This window comes from Lepidothrix coronata, unplaced genomic scaffold (genome assembly GCF_001604755.1).
Source record: "Lepidothrix coronata isolate B3197 unplaced genomic scaffold, Lepidothrix_coronata-1.0 Scaffold3, whole genome shotgun sequence".
NCBI lineage: Eukaryota > Metazoa > Chordata > Aves > Passeriformes > Pipridae > Lepidothrix > Lepidothrix coronata.
The window spans coordinates 11586112-11600113 of record NW_016690183.1 but is presented as its reverse complement, the minus strand read 5'-3'; the positions used below and the strand labels follow the sequence as shown (position 1 = coordinate 11600113).

The following is a 14002-nucleotide window of genomic DNA, read 5'->3' as shown; positions in this document are numbered from 1 at the left end:
CTGTGGAAACCTTGTCTTTGACTAAGAACATGGGAGGTGAGTTTAGGTTGGCACAACTCATGACAGAAGCAGGAATATTTTAAGATATGGGCAGGAGAACAATTTACCATGAAGAAGCTAATATATAGTCTTGCAGTTTGTCAGCCTCTTTGTGTGAGTCTTGTTAATTTGGGGGAAGTTCCCAGTGACTGACTCCCTCAGAAAGTGGGATGAGCTACCTCACATGTTGTCATTTGTGAGAGATGGGCCCCAGTTTACCTTATGTCAGCTTCCTTGTCCCCTTTTATTCTTCGTCACTGTTCAGTTTGGCTAATGCCATTTAGCCTGCCTGTGTTTCGACACATGCTGGATAAATGATCTTATCAAGAAATTATGGGAATGTTGCTTAGATGCTTTTAACCATGCTTAGACCCTTCTCATACTGCAACCTTTAAATGCCACCGTGTCAGTGGTTGGGCGAAGTGTTTCCTGTCTGATGCAATTGTGTAGTACAAAAATTAAAACCGTAAATTGTTTTGTTTTCATCCCTATGTTATGTAAACTTTGCAGCCTCCCCAAAAGAATGCGAGGACTACAAAGAAAAACATGCAGGAGTTGAGAAATAGCACAGAGTAGGGTCCCATCTTGGTTTTGTGTATCATCTCTTCAATTACATGGATTATGCAATGTTCTCTACCAGCTTCCCATCCTGCTGACGGCACAGGATGAATAGTGTTAGGGGCTAGCATCAGGTTCGGGATGGAGAAGATGCCTGTGTCAAAAGACATCCAAGCCATTTTGTAGGAAATGGAGGCGGCATTATGACCGAAGCAAGGAATTACAGATAGAGAGTATTACAGAGGGCAAGATGAAGCCTTTTTTCTAGAGTCACTGCATAACAGTAGGTTGTAGCCAAATACTTGAGATGAAATATTCACAGAAAGCCTCTAATAATGAGTGCACATTTTTGGAGGGTTTGGAAAGTGACATCCATCAGTCCTTTGCAAAAGGTGCAGAGCATGCATGAAGATGCTTTGAGATGTGTTTCAAACAACTGCTGATTGGTAATGCAAAGCACTCTGGAGAAGTTAGGCTTCCAGTGTTTCTAGTTGAGTATTCAAAATCACCTGATACTTCTGATAATTTTGATTTCTTTTTCTCTCTGTTTCTGTCCCTATTTGGAAGGTAAGGATCATACTACGTCTTTTTCAAAGATATAGAAACAAAGCCACAGTGTTCATGGTAGACTGGACTACTATAAATAGTAACTAGATGAAAGTGTCCATGAAAACACTTATCATCTCTCCTCAGAGCATGGCCTGGTCCCTTCAGACTTGATAGACCATTGTTTTAAAGTCCTTCTTAGCTATCCATTTTGTGAACCTCACCTTCTGGCCTCTCAAGCTCACTGAGCTCCACACTTCTCCTTATCTCCACCTTACTTTTTTGTTCCTCTGCTTTCTCCTTTTACTGATTTCTTGAGTCTGGTGGCTTCCAGAGAGAAACTGTGCCATTAGGAGGGAGAGCTTTTCAGTTCTGCCCTTGGGAGCACGTACTTCCCCCTTTACTGGCATGTTCCACTTAAGCTACATTGGTTGCCATGGAGGAGCATCTGTGAGGATGGCAGATACCACATCTAACCAGCACAGGAAAAGGCTCTATCACATTCATGGAGAAGTGAACCTATCCAGCCTATGCAAGCAGATTTTTTCAACGGCTTCTAACTTAGCCAAATCTGGGCAACTTCTAATAAAAACGTTTCCCCTGCCAAAATTTTAAGTCCTTTCTCCGAAACATGGAGGCACTAGAGCTTTTTAATGAAACAGTTATTAAAAAACAAAACAAAACCTAGGAATAATAACATGTTTTTTCTCTCAGTTGTTCTCAGAAAAGTTGTTCTGTTGTTCTCAGAAATGGCTGAACCAGTTCAGCCTGACTTATTTATTTTGGAAAGAGTCAGCTGAGACAAACTTTCAACATGGGAAATTTTAGCCCAACTGGTTAGCATTTCTCCAGGTTTGGCAAAGTTTAATGCAAGTGAAAATGTTCTTATACTAAGAAGTCAAAGGCAAGCTTACATATCAGCAAAGCTCCTCCTTAGTATAGAAAAAGGCTATGTATATTAACTCATTTTTCTTAATGTTTCAGATTCTTTGAGTATATACTGCTCTACAAAGATGGAGTGATGTTTCAGATTGAACAAGTTACAAAGCTTTGCGCAAAGATTGCTCTGACAGAGCCATGGGATCCATATGATATTCCTGCCAATTCAACTTATGAAGATCAGTACTACATTGGGGGACCTGGAGATGAAGTTATGGTACAGGAATGGTCTGACAGAAAACCAGCCAGGAAATGTATGTGCATGTTTTTGTTTTATCTTAATAATAATCAATATAACTGCTGCCCAGAGAAAAATAAAATTATTCCTGTTTCACCTCAGCTTTCCATATTTCTATAAAGTTTTCTGTAAGAAATAATAAAAATGCCCTGTGCACAGCATGTAATTTTATTAACAATGAATTTTATATAAGAAAATGTTCCATATCTCAGCAGGATTAATTATGTCCAAGGGACTTGATTGTATTGTAGTTCATATCATACAGATTTTGACATGGAACAGCACCATTTTGTGTCTGAATCTGGCAGTCTGTATCCAAAATTTACCTAGAGAAGAATTGGTACTATAATTAGGGACACACTCAAACTAGAGTCTGCATAATAGAAACAAAGTAGATGTCAGTCACATGGTTCTGCTACCATTGACATCCTTAATATGTGCCCAAATTTTCTTTTCTACTATACTAGTAAGAAATATCTGCTCTCAAGGCTTAGTTCTGCACTTGGCAGCTGAACACCTGCATCATAAAAGAAAGTAAGCTGAATTTTCCAGGGTATGGTATGTTAGGTTTTGAACCCATTGCAATTTGTTAGCACATTGGTTTCAATTCATCTATGGTTTATTGATGACCCAGACAACTATAAAAATAATTTTAAAACCCCCATGAAAAATATATTCCGCTATTCAACTAATGCAATACTTATGGTTATAGATGTCTAATATATAGGCTAGTTACGAAGCTGAGCATTTAGCCAGAGGAAAATATTTCTTTCTTGAATAAAAGTAGAAAAAATGAAGTAGAGAATGAAGGATAAGATCGTTAGGCCGCTGTAACTCAGTCGACATATTCTCTGGTATTCCACAAAAGGCGAATTATCACTTACTCCAAGAGTTTTTATTTTTCAGATCTGGTATTTTTGGAACTTTTATGGAACTTAGTATGTGGATACATTCAGTGATTAGGTGTGATTTTTTTATCCTGTATTATTTTGTATCTCCAGTGCTTTTCTGTATGATAATTCATCAAAATAATGTCTTGAAGTTGTCTATCCACCTTTTAGCTAATATTGGCTTGGATTTTATATTTCTGTTTAAATTATAAAGGCTTCAGGGGAGATATAGGCTGCCTTGGTAGCATCATATTTTACCATGATTTTTTAATTCAAAATTTTGATAGAAGACTTGTTGAATAAAAGATTAATCCATTTTTGTATACTCAAAACCAGATTCATTGAGGTCAGAAAGTTTTTTGGTATATTAACATGCTCCAGAGAAGTATGTTCAAATTTTACTCAGCTTGCCACCCTTTCTTTGGATACTCTATGTGTGTTTCATGTCCCAACTTTTCTATTTCTAGTAATGTGATTGTGGTACAGCATATGACACGATACTGGAAGGACAGAAAATAAGTGTGTCATTGATGCTGAGTGAGAGAAAATAAGCTTCCTTGGGACTAGAAAACTTTGTTCCACACATCCCTCAGAGGAGCTGATTTATGATCATAGTGGGTAATTTTAACATCATCAGTTTCTAATAAGGGATCTGAAATGCATAAAACAATGAGATGAAGTGAAGTATGATGGAAGGGCTGAAGAGTGATCACAGATAATGTGGGTGGGATTAATAAAAGACATATAAAAGTGATGGGTACTTGAAGGAAGCCACCTCAACAATATTGCTGCCACTACCAAAATAACATAGTGGTGAAAGTAGAGGTGATGGCAGAGAACAAGGGGGAAAGATAACAAGGGAACACCTCTGAGATTAACACGTCATGAAATTCAACTGAAGTCAAAAAAGGGACAGACTTGCTACATCACACACCTGGAGGAGATCAGCATTGAGTGTAGTCTTGAAATAACTATTGCACCATAGAGTGTTTAAAAGAATAGGAATTTAAAAAGAATAATACAATAATGACAATCTCAATAGACAATGTTAAACCGCAGGAGTGAGTTAAAAGAACAGATTGAGGCACTGGAGTTGTATTTGGAAATGTTCCTCTTCTAATGAGACAAACCCTCTATGCTTGAGACAGATGGAAAAAATGGAACAAAGTCTAATTTATTCAGATTAAAATTGTGCTGAGTATCATCAGTGTGAGATTATAGGGGACCAACAATTGTAGAAGCAGGCTGTCAGTTCTGGTGCAGAGAAGTCCCCAGCACAGCAGAGAACAAATGCTTCCTTAGGTAGGTGAGTGCAGAACTTCCTGTGCATGGGAAGGAATCAGATGTCCTACACAGCTGGGGGAACTAAGTGTTTTAGAGTGTCAAAGGCTGTGTTGAAAGCCACTGTGAAATAGACCACGGGTTTTCAGTAATCACACTTTTCAGCTTGTCAGAAGCAGAGTATAAGGTGAAAGGTTGCAGTGCTACCCAACCTGATGGCACTAAAATTTGCTTCCTGGATAAAGAAAGCATTTCGTTGCTTCACTAGTGAAGCAAGTAATTGCTGACATGAAAGGGGCATGAGAAGTGGGAGAAATCAGACTTGCACAGAACATAACTAAATTTGGAACTAAACAAAAGAGTCCTTCAGTAGAGGTGTACTTGAAAGGTGACATACTGGTGCCATGATGTTTTCATGATTTGAAATGTGCTTGGCACCAACATGTTCAGGTTTGAGATCATTGCAGTTTTGTAGCCTTTGGTGCATGGTGTTACCATGCATAGGGATGGAACTATGGGCAGTTCCAGCCTGTGGGCCTGGCTTCAGGAGTGGCCTTTTTTTTTGATTGACATCATCATGACACATGAGCTCATTTCTGTCACCTAAAGCAGTCACATTTCTGTTTTATTGCAGTGGAATCGTGGGTCGGCGTTTACACCGTCAAAGACTGTTACCCAGTGCAGGAAACCTACACGAAGAAATACAAGGTGACATCCTCCACTCGCTTCTTTGATATACACCCAGGCATTGCTGACCCCTCGGTGTTTACCCCACCGAGCACTTGCCAGACAGCCCAGCTGACAAGGATGAAAGATGAATGCTGATTATGGACACTGGCTGACCTGGGCAAACACATATTAGCCGAGCTAATAGCTGACTATTAGCTAATAGTCAGCTGCTAATGTCTAACCTGATTGTTCAAGCTAATTGTTCTTTTGGGAATTTGTAAGTTTTCACTTGAAAGAGAACATAAACATACAACTAAGTGAAATATATAACTCAAAAAATCTCTTTCAATCACATTAATCTGTTCAGTGATGCACTTGCGGTGTTATATAGCTACCACTAAGATAATATTTCTGGGTACTATTTATTTAAGCTGTAGTTGATTTTCCTTTTGCAAAGGTTTCGTTATTTATTTTTTCAAGAGAACAAAGCATAAGCAGACTGCAATACAGATAATGTCTAGAAGGAAAAGTTGGATGTTATTGTCACTTCTGGGGACTTGAGGGGAAACATGAGCTGAGTTAAACCTCATCCCTAAGTGAAAAAATACTGTTTTAAACAATATACATCAAAACTGTGGAAATTTATTCTTTTGGTTTTAGTTTGCTTTGTGTTCTGTTTGTTTGGTTTGTTTTTTTTCTTTCTACTCTTCAGGAATCTGGTAGTCTAATTTTCAAGCTTATTTTTGTTATTTCTAAAAAGAAACTGGGGTAGCTTTATTCATGTAATTCTAGCTGACATGCAAAAAATACTTTTCTGTTTCTTGGGACAATGGTGTGAAAGGAAGGGAAGGAGGGAGGGGTACGCCTCCAAAACCAGTAAGCCAAAGTTTTCATTCATTTACTACATTTTTGGGGAAGGGTTCCAGTAGGATGCGATGAGATATTTTTCAGTCATATTTCGCTTCAGCACTCACTTTTCAAGGCAATACTAGCTTTAACATATGCAAAGAGATTAAAAGGTGTTGTACTCTAAACGACTTTAATATTTAGTAGCTGTTTTCAAAAGTCTTTCTTCAGTCTTTCACATCTACCTTTATAATTCCAGATAGATGTGAAAAAAAGGCCGTTCTCAGTGCATAGTTAGTAAAGGCAAAATCATATTTCACACAGTGCCTGGTGGTCCAGATGGAGTGAAAGACAGAAGTGTGTGACCTGCGTAGGGAGGTGGGAGAGAGGAATGGGAGGGAGAGGTTTTAGATGACCTCTGGGCAGTGCGGCAGCAAGGCGCTGCAATCTAAACGGACATGACAATCTTGCTTTCTTTTGCATCCACTACATTGATACCCGCTTTTTTGCTGTTTCATCAGCATCTAAAATCTTATTATCTCCACATCCTTTTCTGGTGGAAAGAGTGAAAGTTTCATTAAGCGCAACTAACCAAAAAAGTACAGGAGGCACACATATTTTGTATTAGAAAATTCAAACCAAACCTTCATGCCCCTTCAGGCTCCCAGAAGTGTGGAATAGTGATGGGTTTTGCACTTTTACCGAATTAAATTAATCGGTTTATTCTGTAAGGTATGCATTTTATTTATTATTTGCAAATAAGTTTAAAGACAGATTCTTGTCCTCGTATACATTTTGGGTCTTTGTTTGCTCCAGAAGTTCTCTGGCTGTAGACAGTGCAACACTGGGAAGTTCAATATCTCTGAAAGAGGGATGCTGGGCTGGCTTTTGGTGCTTCATATGGTCATAGCTTTTTGTGCGTAAGCAAGCGGGACAGTGGTTATTTTACTTTCAGAGTTGTGGTCAGAATGGCATTTTACTTTGCCCTGTGCCTAATGAAAGCACATATACATATCGGTTGAAATTTAGCTAGTTCATTAAAAAATTTCTCTTGTACAGGGCCAGTTCACTGAAACACGCTTGTGGAAAGAAGGATTGGATTTCCTTGAATTTAGAGTGCATTTATTCTGTACTCGCCTTCTGTATTTTTTGTGTCAACCTAAACGCTAACTGCATATTGTTCTCATTAGGACAATGATTAACATGCATTTCTTAATATGTGTCTTGTTAGAATCTGGAAAATATAATAAATCCAGCTAGCAAACATGAAGTTGTGGTACTGTATCCTTTTGGATGGCTTTGTTGCGGTTGAGCAGATAGCTGGGTAATCCGAGTGTTTGTATTATGTTTTGCTGACAGTGATGTAATTTCTAGCAATAACATTAAATGTTCCTTTAAATATAAATTTGCAAAATTCTGGTACTCGAAAGTGCTTTAAAAATTTTGCTGTGACATACAGGGCAATTTTATGTGCCTAAATATGTACCTCTAAAACAATGCTGTTGTCTTCATGTTTATGCTCTACGCATTCAATAAAGAGAGTTGTCAAAGAGATGTCAAACAACAAAATTTAGGATTACGTATTTTAAATTAGCCACGGACTGAATATGAAGGACAACATGCGTATGCCTGGTTTGTTATCTTTGTTATGATTTGCTTTGGTTTGTTGTCATATACCACAAGAGACATTTTGTCTTTATGCGACTATGCCAATGACTCAGTAGGAATGAGGATAAAAGGAATTTAAGGTAGCTGTATAGTATGCTGCCATAATTGAGTAAAAATGGGGGTTTCATATGTCTGATAGTCTGGGAAATTTGTTTATCATAGTTATTTGGTGGAAAATTAATAATAAATTGGTATGTACATGAGTTAGATTGTATTCTGCGGGATAACAGTGACAGAAACTGGGAGCTGGATAGCCTCTGAGACAAAGCTGATTTTGTGAGATTTCCAGTGTTTCCTGGTTTCAGCTGGGCCAGAAATAGTGCAAACAGAGATCTGTCTGCCATATTTTTATGTTTCTGCTTGGAGGCTTTGCTGAAAGCAGGATGTGTAGAAACACAGCATTGTTTTATTTAGAGTTAACCAAACATTCCTGAACCTCAAAGAAGGGTTTAGTTTGAGTCTGGGGAGGAGATCTGGGCATTTGGTTCCATTCCTATTTTAACAGTTTGCTTAAACTCAAGTATTAGGGACATATTTTGCTGCTTGAAGCTATGCTGCACACCATGGAAGTGCTGCCATTTACCAGGGCATGCCAACTTTTATGAAGAATATAGGAAGAAACAAGATAATCCATAGTCAAAGTAAGTTTTAGTCAAGAAATCTCTAAACAATACAGTATTCTCATTTTGGGACACTAACACAATTAGTCTGTTTCTCACCTCGAAGTTCATTTCATTCTAGTGTTCACACTTACTCCTTGTAATCTCGCATGTCTTTTCCCACCACCCCTTACTTCCTAATGTCAGTGAAGTCCACTTCCAAAACAGTGTTTACCACCCTCACTTGCATGTTTTTCAGCAGGAGTTCAGCACCTAAATACCTGATGGATCTGAGCTGGACTTGATCTCTTTAATTTTGCCAGCTGTCCCATGTCAAGTTCAAGAGCAGTGCCATCCATAACCAAATGTGAGTAAGATATGCTGAACTACATGTAGGTGTCCAACAGAAAGACCTGAGCGTTGGCTCAGGTGCAATTTCTGGTGTCCCAAAATACCAGTTGATGAGAAGTTTCCACAAGGCTGTTGCATCACATCCTGTATTTCCTGTATCCTTGGCCACAAACTGGTGCTGGAGGCAAACTGCAGGACATTCCCACATGACAGAAAGGCACATCAGGAGATCATCAGCTAGTTGCTTTCTCCCTAGCCATGAGGAGTAAAGATTTCAAAAGAGCACCCCCACAAATAGACAGAGGTCCCTAACTGTAAAGATCCAGAGGTCTCCATCAGCTACCTTTCCAGGAGGCTGAATGTCCAGCATGGACTCAGACACATACAGATTCAATCTCCACATCTGCACTCAGGCGTAGGAACAAATGAAGCAAGCTTGGAAGGCTTTTTAAACACTTCTGAGCATTTACTATTTGGTAAGGGGAGAGGAAGAAAAGCTTATGATCCAATTGGCAATCCCAGAAAACTGTCAGAAATGTGGGATAAGAATGATGAGATGCTGCTAAGAAGATGTTAGAGTAAATTTCCAAACACTAATGTGAGAGCTTACTGGTTTAACACTCTCCAGGGTAAAGATCCATGTGCTTTGATGTGGCTGTTTCAGCAAAGAGCCTGAAACTGCATACTGAATTAAATTATGCACATAGTTACAGTATGATATTTTGTTTGAAACAAAGACAAATAGCCCAGCAGTGCACATATTGCAGGCATGAGTGTGTGACTGATGACCTGCCTGTTTACCTACAGGAGTATATGTGCCTTTAAAAGGATGCTGCCTGCTGCTTCTGAACACTGAAAAATTACTCTTCTCACCACTGTCCACAGGAACCTGCTTCAGACTTCTTTCTCTCCTGCTCTGCAAAGTGGGAACAGTAATTCTGCTTTCCACCTGCTCTTGCCTTCCTGACTGTGTTAGCTCTGGGCCAACATCACTGCCTCAGCCAGTGGAGCCCACAGAGGCCTGGAGGCGTTGGTGCAGTAGCACAGATGTCATGGAGGGTTCCCAGCCTTTGCCTTACCAATGTGTAGTAAAATTACATCTGAGTGTTACACGTCTGGGATTGCTCTTTGCACCCCTGCATGCTCACTCCGTGCGTGGGGGTGTTGCTCATGCACTCAGCACCTGCCCGTCACCATTTACTGGGCTCAGCTCGGGCTTTGTTGACGCCAGGCAAAGGGACTCGTGAGCAAAAGGAAAGGAGAAGAAATGAAAGGAAAGCTTGCTGAGCTCACCCCGCTCCCCGCTAAGGTTTTTCCCACGCTTGGCCAGCACTGATAAACAGCTTTGACATTCCTAAAACAGCAGCAGCTGAGTTGCCAGCTCTACACCACAGCCCGTGTCATGCTGAAGGAGAGGGTAGGGTTTCACCCTCTGCACTAAAATTATCCTTCAGGCCAGGCCACCACCTTAGTTTTGGTTTTGGTGGAGAACACATGCTTGCTCCCATCACCCCTGCCACTGCCACTGCCACTGGCTGGCAGGGGTTTGTGCTCATGCCACCTGTCCCAGTCCATCAGTCTGTGACAGCCCCCCCGGTGGTCAGACAATGCTCTTTAGCCTGTCCCCACTGTCCTGTCTTCATTCCCCACTTCCCAGTTCAAACAAGGGTCTGTCAGGGACCTCACTGTACCCACACACAGGCCTGACAGGTCTTTTTCCTGTAGGGCTTTCAGAGAGGTGGGAAAAGCTCTTCCTATCTTCCCACTGCTGTACTATTTTGAAATTAATTTTTAATGTGTTTTTTTCAGCTGTTTCCTTTCTTCTTTATATGAAAGCTGCCTCTGTTAATTTTAGGGGAAGGGGGAACAATTTATCATATGGATGCTGAACTTGGGGTTTTTTTTACCACCCTATTGGCACCAGGTAGCAACCCTTGCTTATTGTTGCAATATCTCGGTGACTTGTATAATGAAGGACATTATTGATGCTCATAGAAACTTGCACTGGTAAGAGCACAGGAGGTGGAAATGCTGAGAGTAATGATGAGTGACAACACAGATACTCTTACTGGTGGCCCAAGTGACTACCAAATATGATGACAGTGTTAAAACTCTGGGCTCTGGAGAGGCTGTAGACACTTCATCATCATCACCCAAGAAATACACCACACCTCTCCAAAGGAAATGGGGAGATATGCTGTGCAGCCCACACTGCTGTTACTTTATTAAAGTAAAATCCTGTAATAAATCCTGTATGCATGACCATAGCTCATTCTCAAGCAGTTGCTTTATAGAAGGGTGGAAAAACAGATGTTTTCACCCAGCATTCTTCTACAGACATTCTGTAAGACGTAGTTATTTTCAGAAAATCTTTTGGATTAAAGAAATAGTACTGATGCCTAAAATGAAAGAAAAGAACTTTCTAGGCAATATTAATATAGATAAAATAAAGAGCAGGTCTTTAATTAAAGTGCTTTAGGCATACTAAATACGTAAGTGCACCACACAGCATAGGGCTCCTACAATTTTATAACACTAATTGATTATCATATCTAATGGATACATCCAACCCAAGAATTGTCTTGCCCCAGAACCCCTCAGGTCTGCCCCTTGGCACGCCTCCCTGGAATTGAGTCGGAGGTCTCAAGACCCCTTCCTTCACCATTATCATCTTCAGCATCACGTGTCTTCTTTGGAGCTTCTCCAAGGTTTCCAGGCCTTCTAGATTGCTTTGACTACAATGATGTCTTATTTTGTCCTTCTAGGTATATGTCCCAGACAAGATGTACTCATTAAAATCTTTTTCCTTGAAAATGACATTAAACGAAATTTGAAGAATTTCAAGAATTTGACACAAAGTATGAGGAAAGGGGGTTCAGTAACTGTTAACTGCTATTTTAAAATGTTAGAAACTATATGGCTATATTAAAAATATATATGCTACAAATCTTAAGAATCAGTATGTAGAAAGTTCCAAAGATTTGTAGTGAAACAAAATCTGTATCTATAAAGCCATCTGTAGCTTTAATATAAAGTTTTTCAGCCTTAGAACTTCTACTTTAAAGTAATAAATAATGCAGCCTTTCAGAAGGACTGAACTCTGAATAATTACATTGATTGGTATTCAGCTTTGAAAGAAGATGCTTCTGTTGAAGACTTCAATGGGAGTTCTTGCCTAAAGCTGGCTACTTTTCCAACCATACCAATTGAGCTAAGGAAAGATATTGCCTCTTCCTGCAACCTCTGTCCTGTCAAAGGCATGGTGTTTCTTTACTAGTGCATAGGGTCAGTACTCTGCAGATTTCCGAAGAAAAATTATGTTTTATGCCAGCACAGGATCTTTCTTTTTTGTAGTCAAAAGTGGTTACTTGAACACAGAGCAGGCTATGAGCAACAGGTAGTGTTCCTTACCATGGGACAAATCTTACCCAAATTGAAGAAATTTTTTCCTGTTTCCAGCCTACTGGGACATCCTAGACTGGAAATCTCATTCAAAAATGTGTAAGGTTCATGCTCCATGCAGGTGAGAATGGAAGAAAAACAGCAGTGAAAGAACAAGGTGAAAAAAGAACTGAGATAAAGCAAAATTAAAGTATGCCATCAGACTGGTAGCCCCAAAACCAGTCAACCACACCCCAAAGAAAAGAAGGGGGTAGGGGAAAGAAAGTAAGAAGATGGAGAACCATCTTTGCATGCCCCTTCTCAACATGTTTTATGGATTTATAGAAAAGACATGGCAGACAAATCCAAATTAAAAGGTTTCTAAACATCAACATTTCTTTTCAGGCAATACACATCCCTGAAAGACCTGGCCAGTCCGACAGAGCACCCATGGGGTTTGTTCACAGGACACTGTTCACTCAGTGCCTAATGGCCCTGTGCACGGCTTTTGGGCGCCCTGCAGAAGGAAGGAGGCCTTGGGTGGACTTGACCTTTCAGGCTTAATGCAAGGAAGTACCAAACATTTGCACCTCCCGCTGGAGTAGATAGATTAAGCATGAAATAATCTCTAGCTGGTGGAAAGAAACAGTCGGCACTTATGACCCTGTTCTTTTATTTCCAAGAAAAGTTTTCCTAACTGAGCTGCTGAATTTGGACATTGGAAGCACCCAGCTCCCTTCAATTTAATTTCCACGTTGTGCTAGCTCACACTGCCAAAATGATATTGCCCTTAGTATTATTTTTCCAGCAGTCTTACTCTTACAGATGTGGATGAAAAGGACTGATGGTCCCTCTGGGAAACATTAGGAGAAGTTATCAGAAGGAGAAGTCCAGAACAAAGAAAGGCAGGACATGTTCCTATCCACCTGTTGTCTTTCCCATCACCGAGCCACCCGAGCTGGACTTGTGAAATCGACAGTCACAAAAATTAAGCCACAGGAAGCAAAGCACTGTGCTTCAAAGACTGGGACTAATTTTGCCTATATTAGAGCAGTGCTAGCATGATGTCAGACATGTTGTTCACTAACAAAATCTCCCTCTCCAGAGGATCTTTTTAAACAGCAGAAGGAAATGTTGTATATTACCTCCACAGTGAAACATGTCCCTGCCAGCCAAAAGCAGCAGGCAAGGGCAGCCAAGCACAATATATCTTTAAAGCTTCCTCCTTTATTTCTACAGCAGCTGCCTGAAACATGGCTGGGACAGAGCTGTAGAGGAGGGAGACATAGGTGGTATGTGTTTGGTCAGGTGTCTTGAGCGCTGAACTTTGGGCCGCCTGAACCTGAGGGTGTGAGCAGAATCACTGCACTTGAGTGCTGTAAACAGAGTTTGCTTTGTACCAAAAATTCTGGCATTAAAGTGCCCTGCTAGGTAACAGCAGGTCATAGGAAAATGTTTGGGATAAGATATAAGCCTCAGATCAGTCCATTGATAGCCAGAGTTAAAAACAAAAATAAAAGAAAAAAGCCAAGTAACACCTGCACTTCCAAAAAAATTTCCATCTATAGTGGTTAAAGGATGTGACTATTTTTTTATATTAATGTGGCACTCAGTGCTAATTATATAGAAGTTGTTACTTCCAGTCTGGATTGTTGCTAGATACAGCACAGTATGGGAATGCATTTTGTACAGCCAAAGCTAGTTGTTTCAGGATATGCTAGTTCGGCATCCATTTTCATGTGGCCACTGTCAGAAGGCCCTGAGATGGCTCCAGGCTGAGAGAGAATAGAGATTAGACATCTCCTGGGAGGCATGACCAACCTGTGGAACGAGGAGGCAGGTCTCACTCACATGCTCAGCAAATAGCCTATCATCAGTTTTGGGATCAGGAAGGAATTTTCCCCTGAGACAGACTGGCACAGTTTCACAGGAGTTTTTTGCCTTCCTCTGCAGCATCAAGCATGACCACTGGTCAGGTCTCCTCCAGTCCCTTTTGG

The 14002-nt window shown here is 40.3% G+C and overlaps 1 protein-coding gene across 1 annotated transcript in view; it reads left to right on the top strand.

Moving 5' to 3' along the window:
- Positions 1–7874, top strand: part of EPDR1 (ependymin related 1) — a 31819-nt gene extending 23945 nt beyond the window's left edge. The window contains exons 3-4 of the mRNA XM_017820185.1: positions 2128–2336; positions 5126–7874. Coding sequence (XP_017675674.1) covers positions 2128–2336; positions 5126–5316 — 400 coding nt within the window. The 3' untranslated portion in view covers positions 5317–7874. The remainder of the gene's footprint in view (positions 1–2127; positions 2337–5125) is intronic.
- The last annotated feature ends 6128 nt before the right edge of the window (positions 7875–14002 follow it).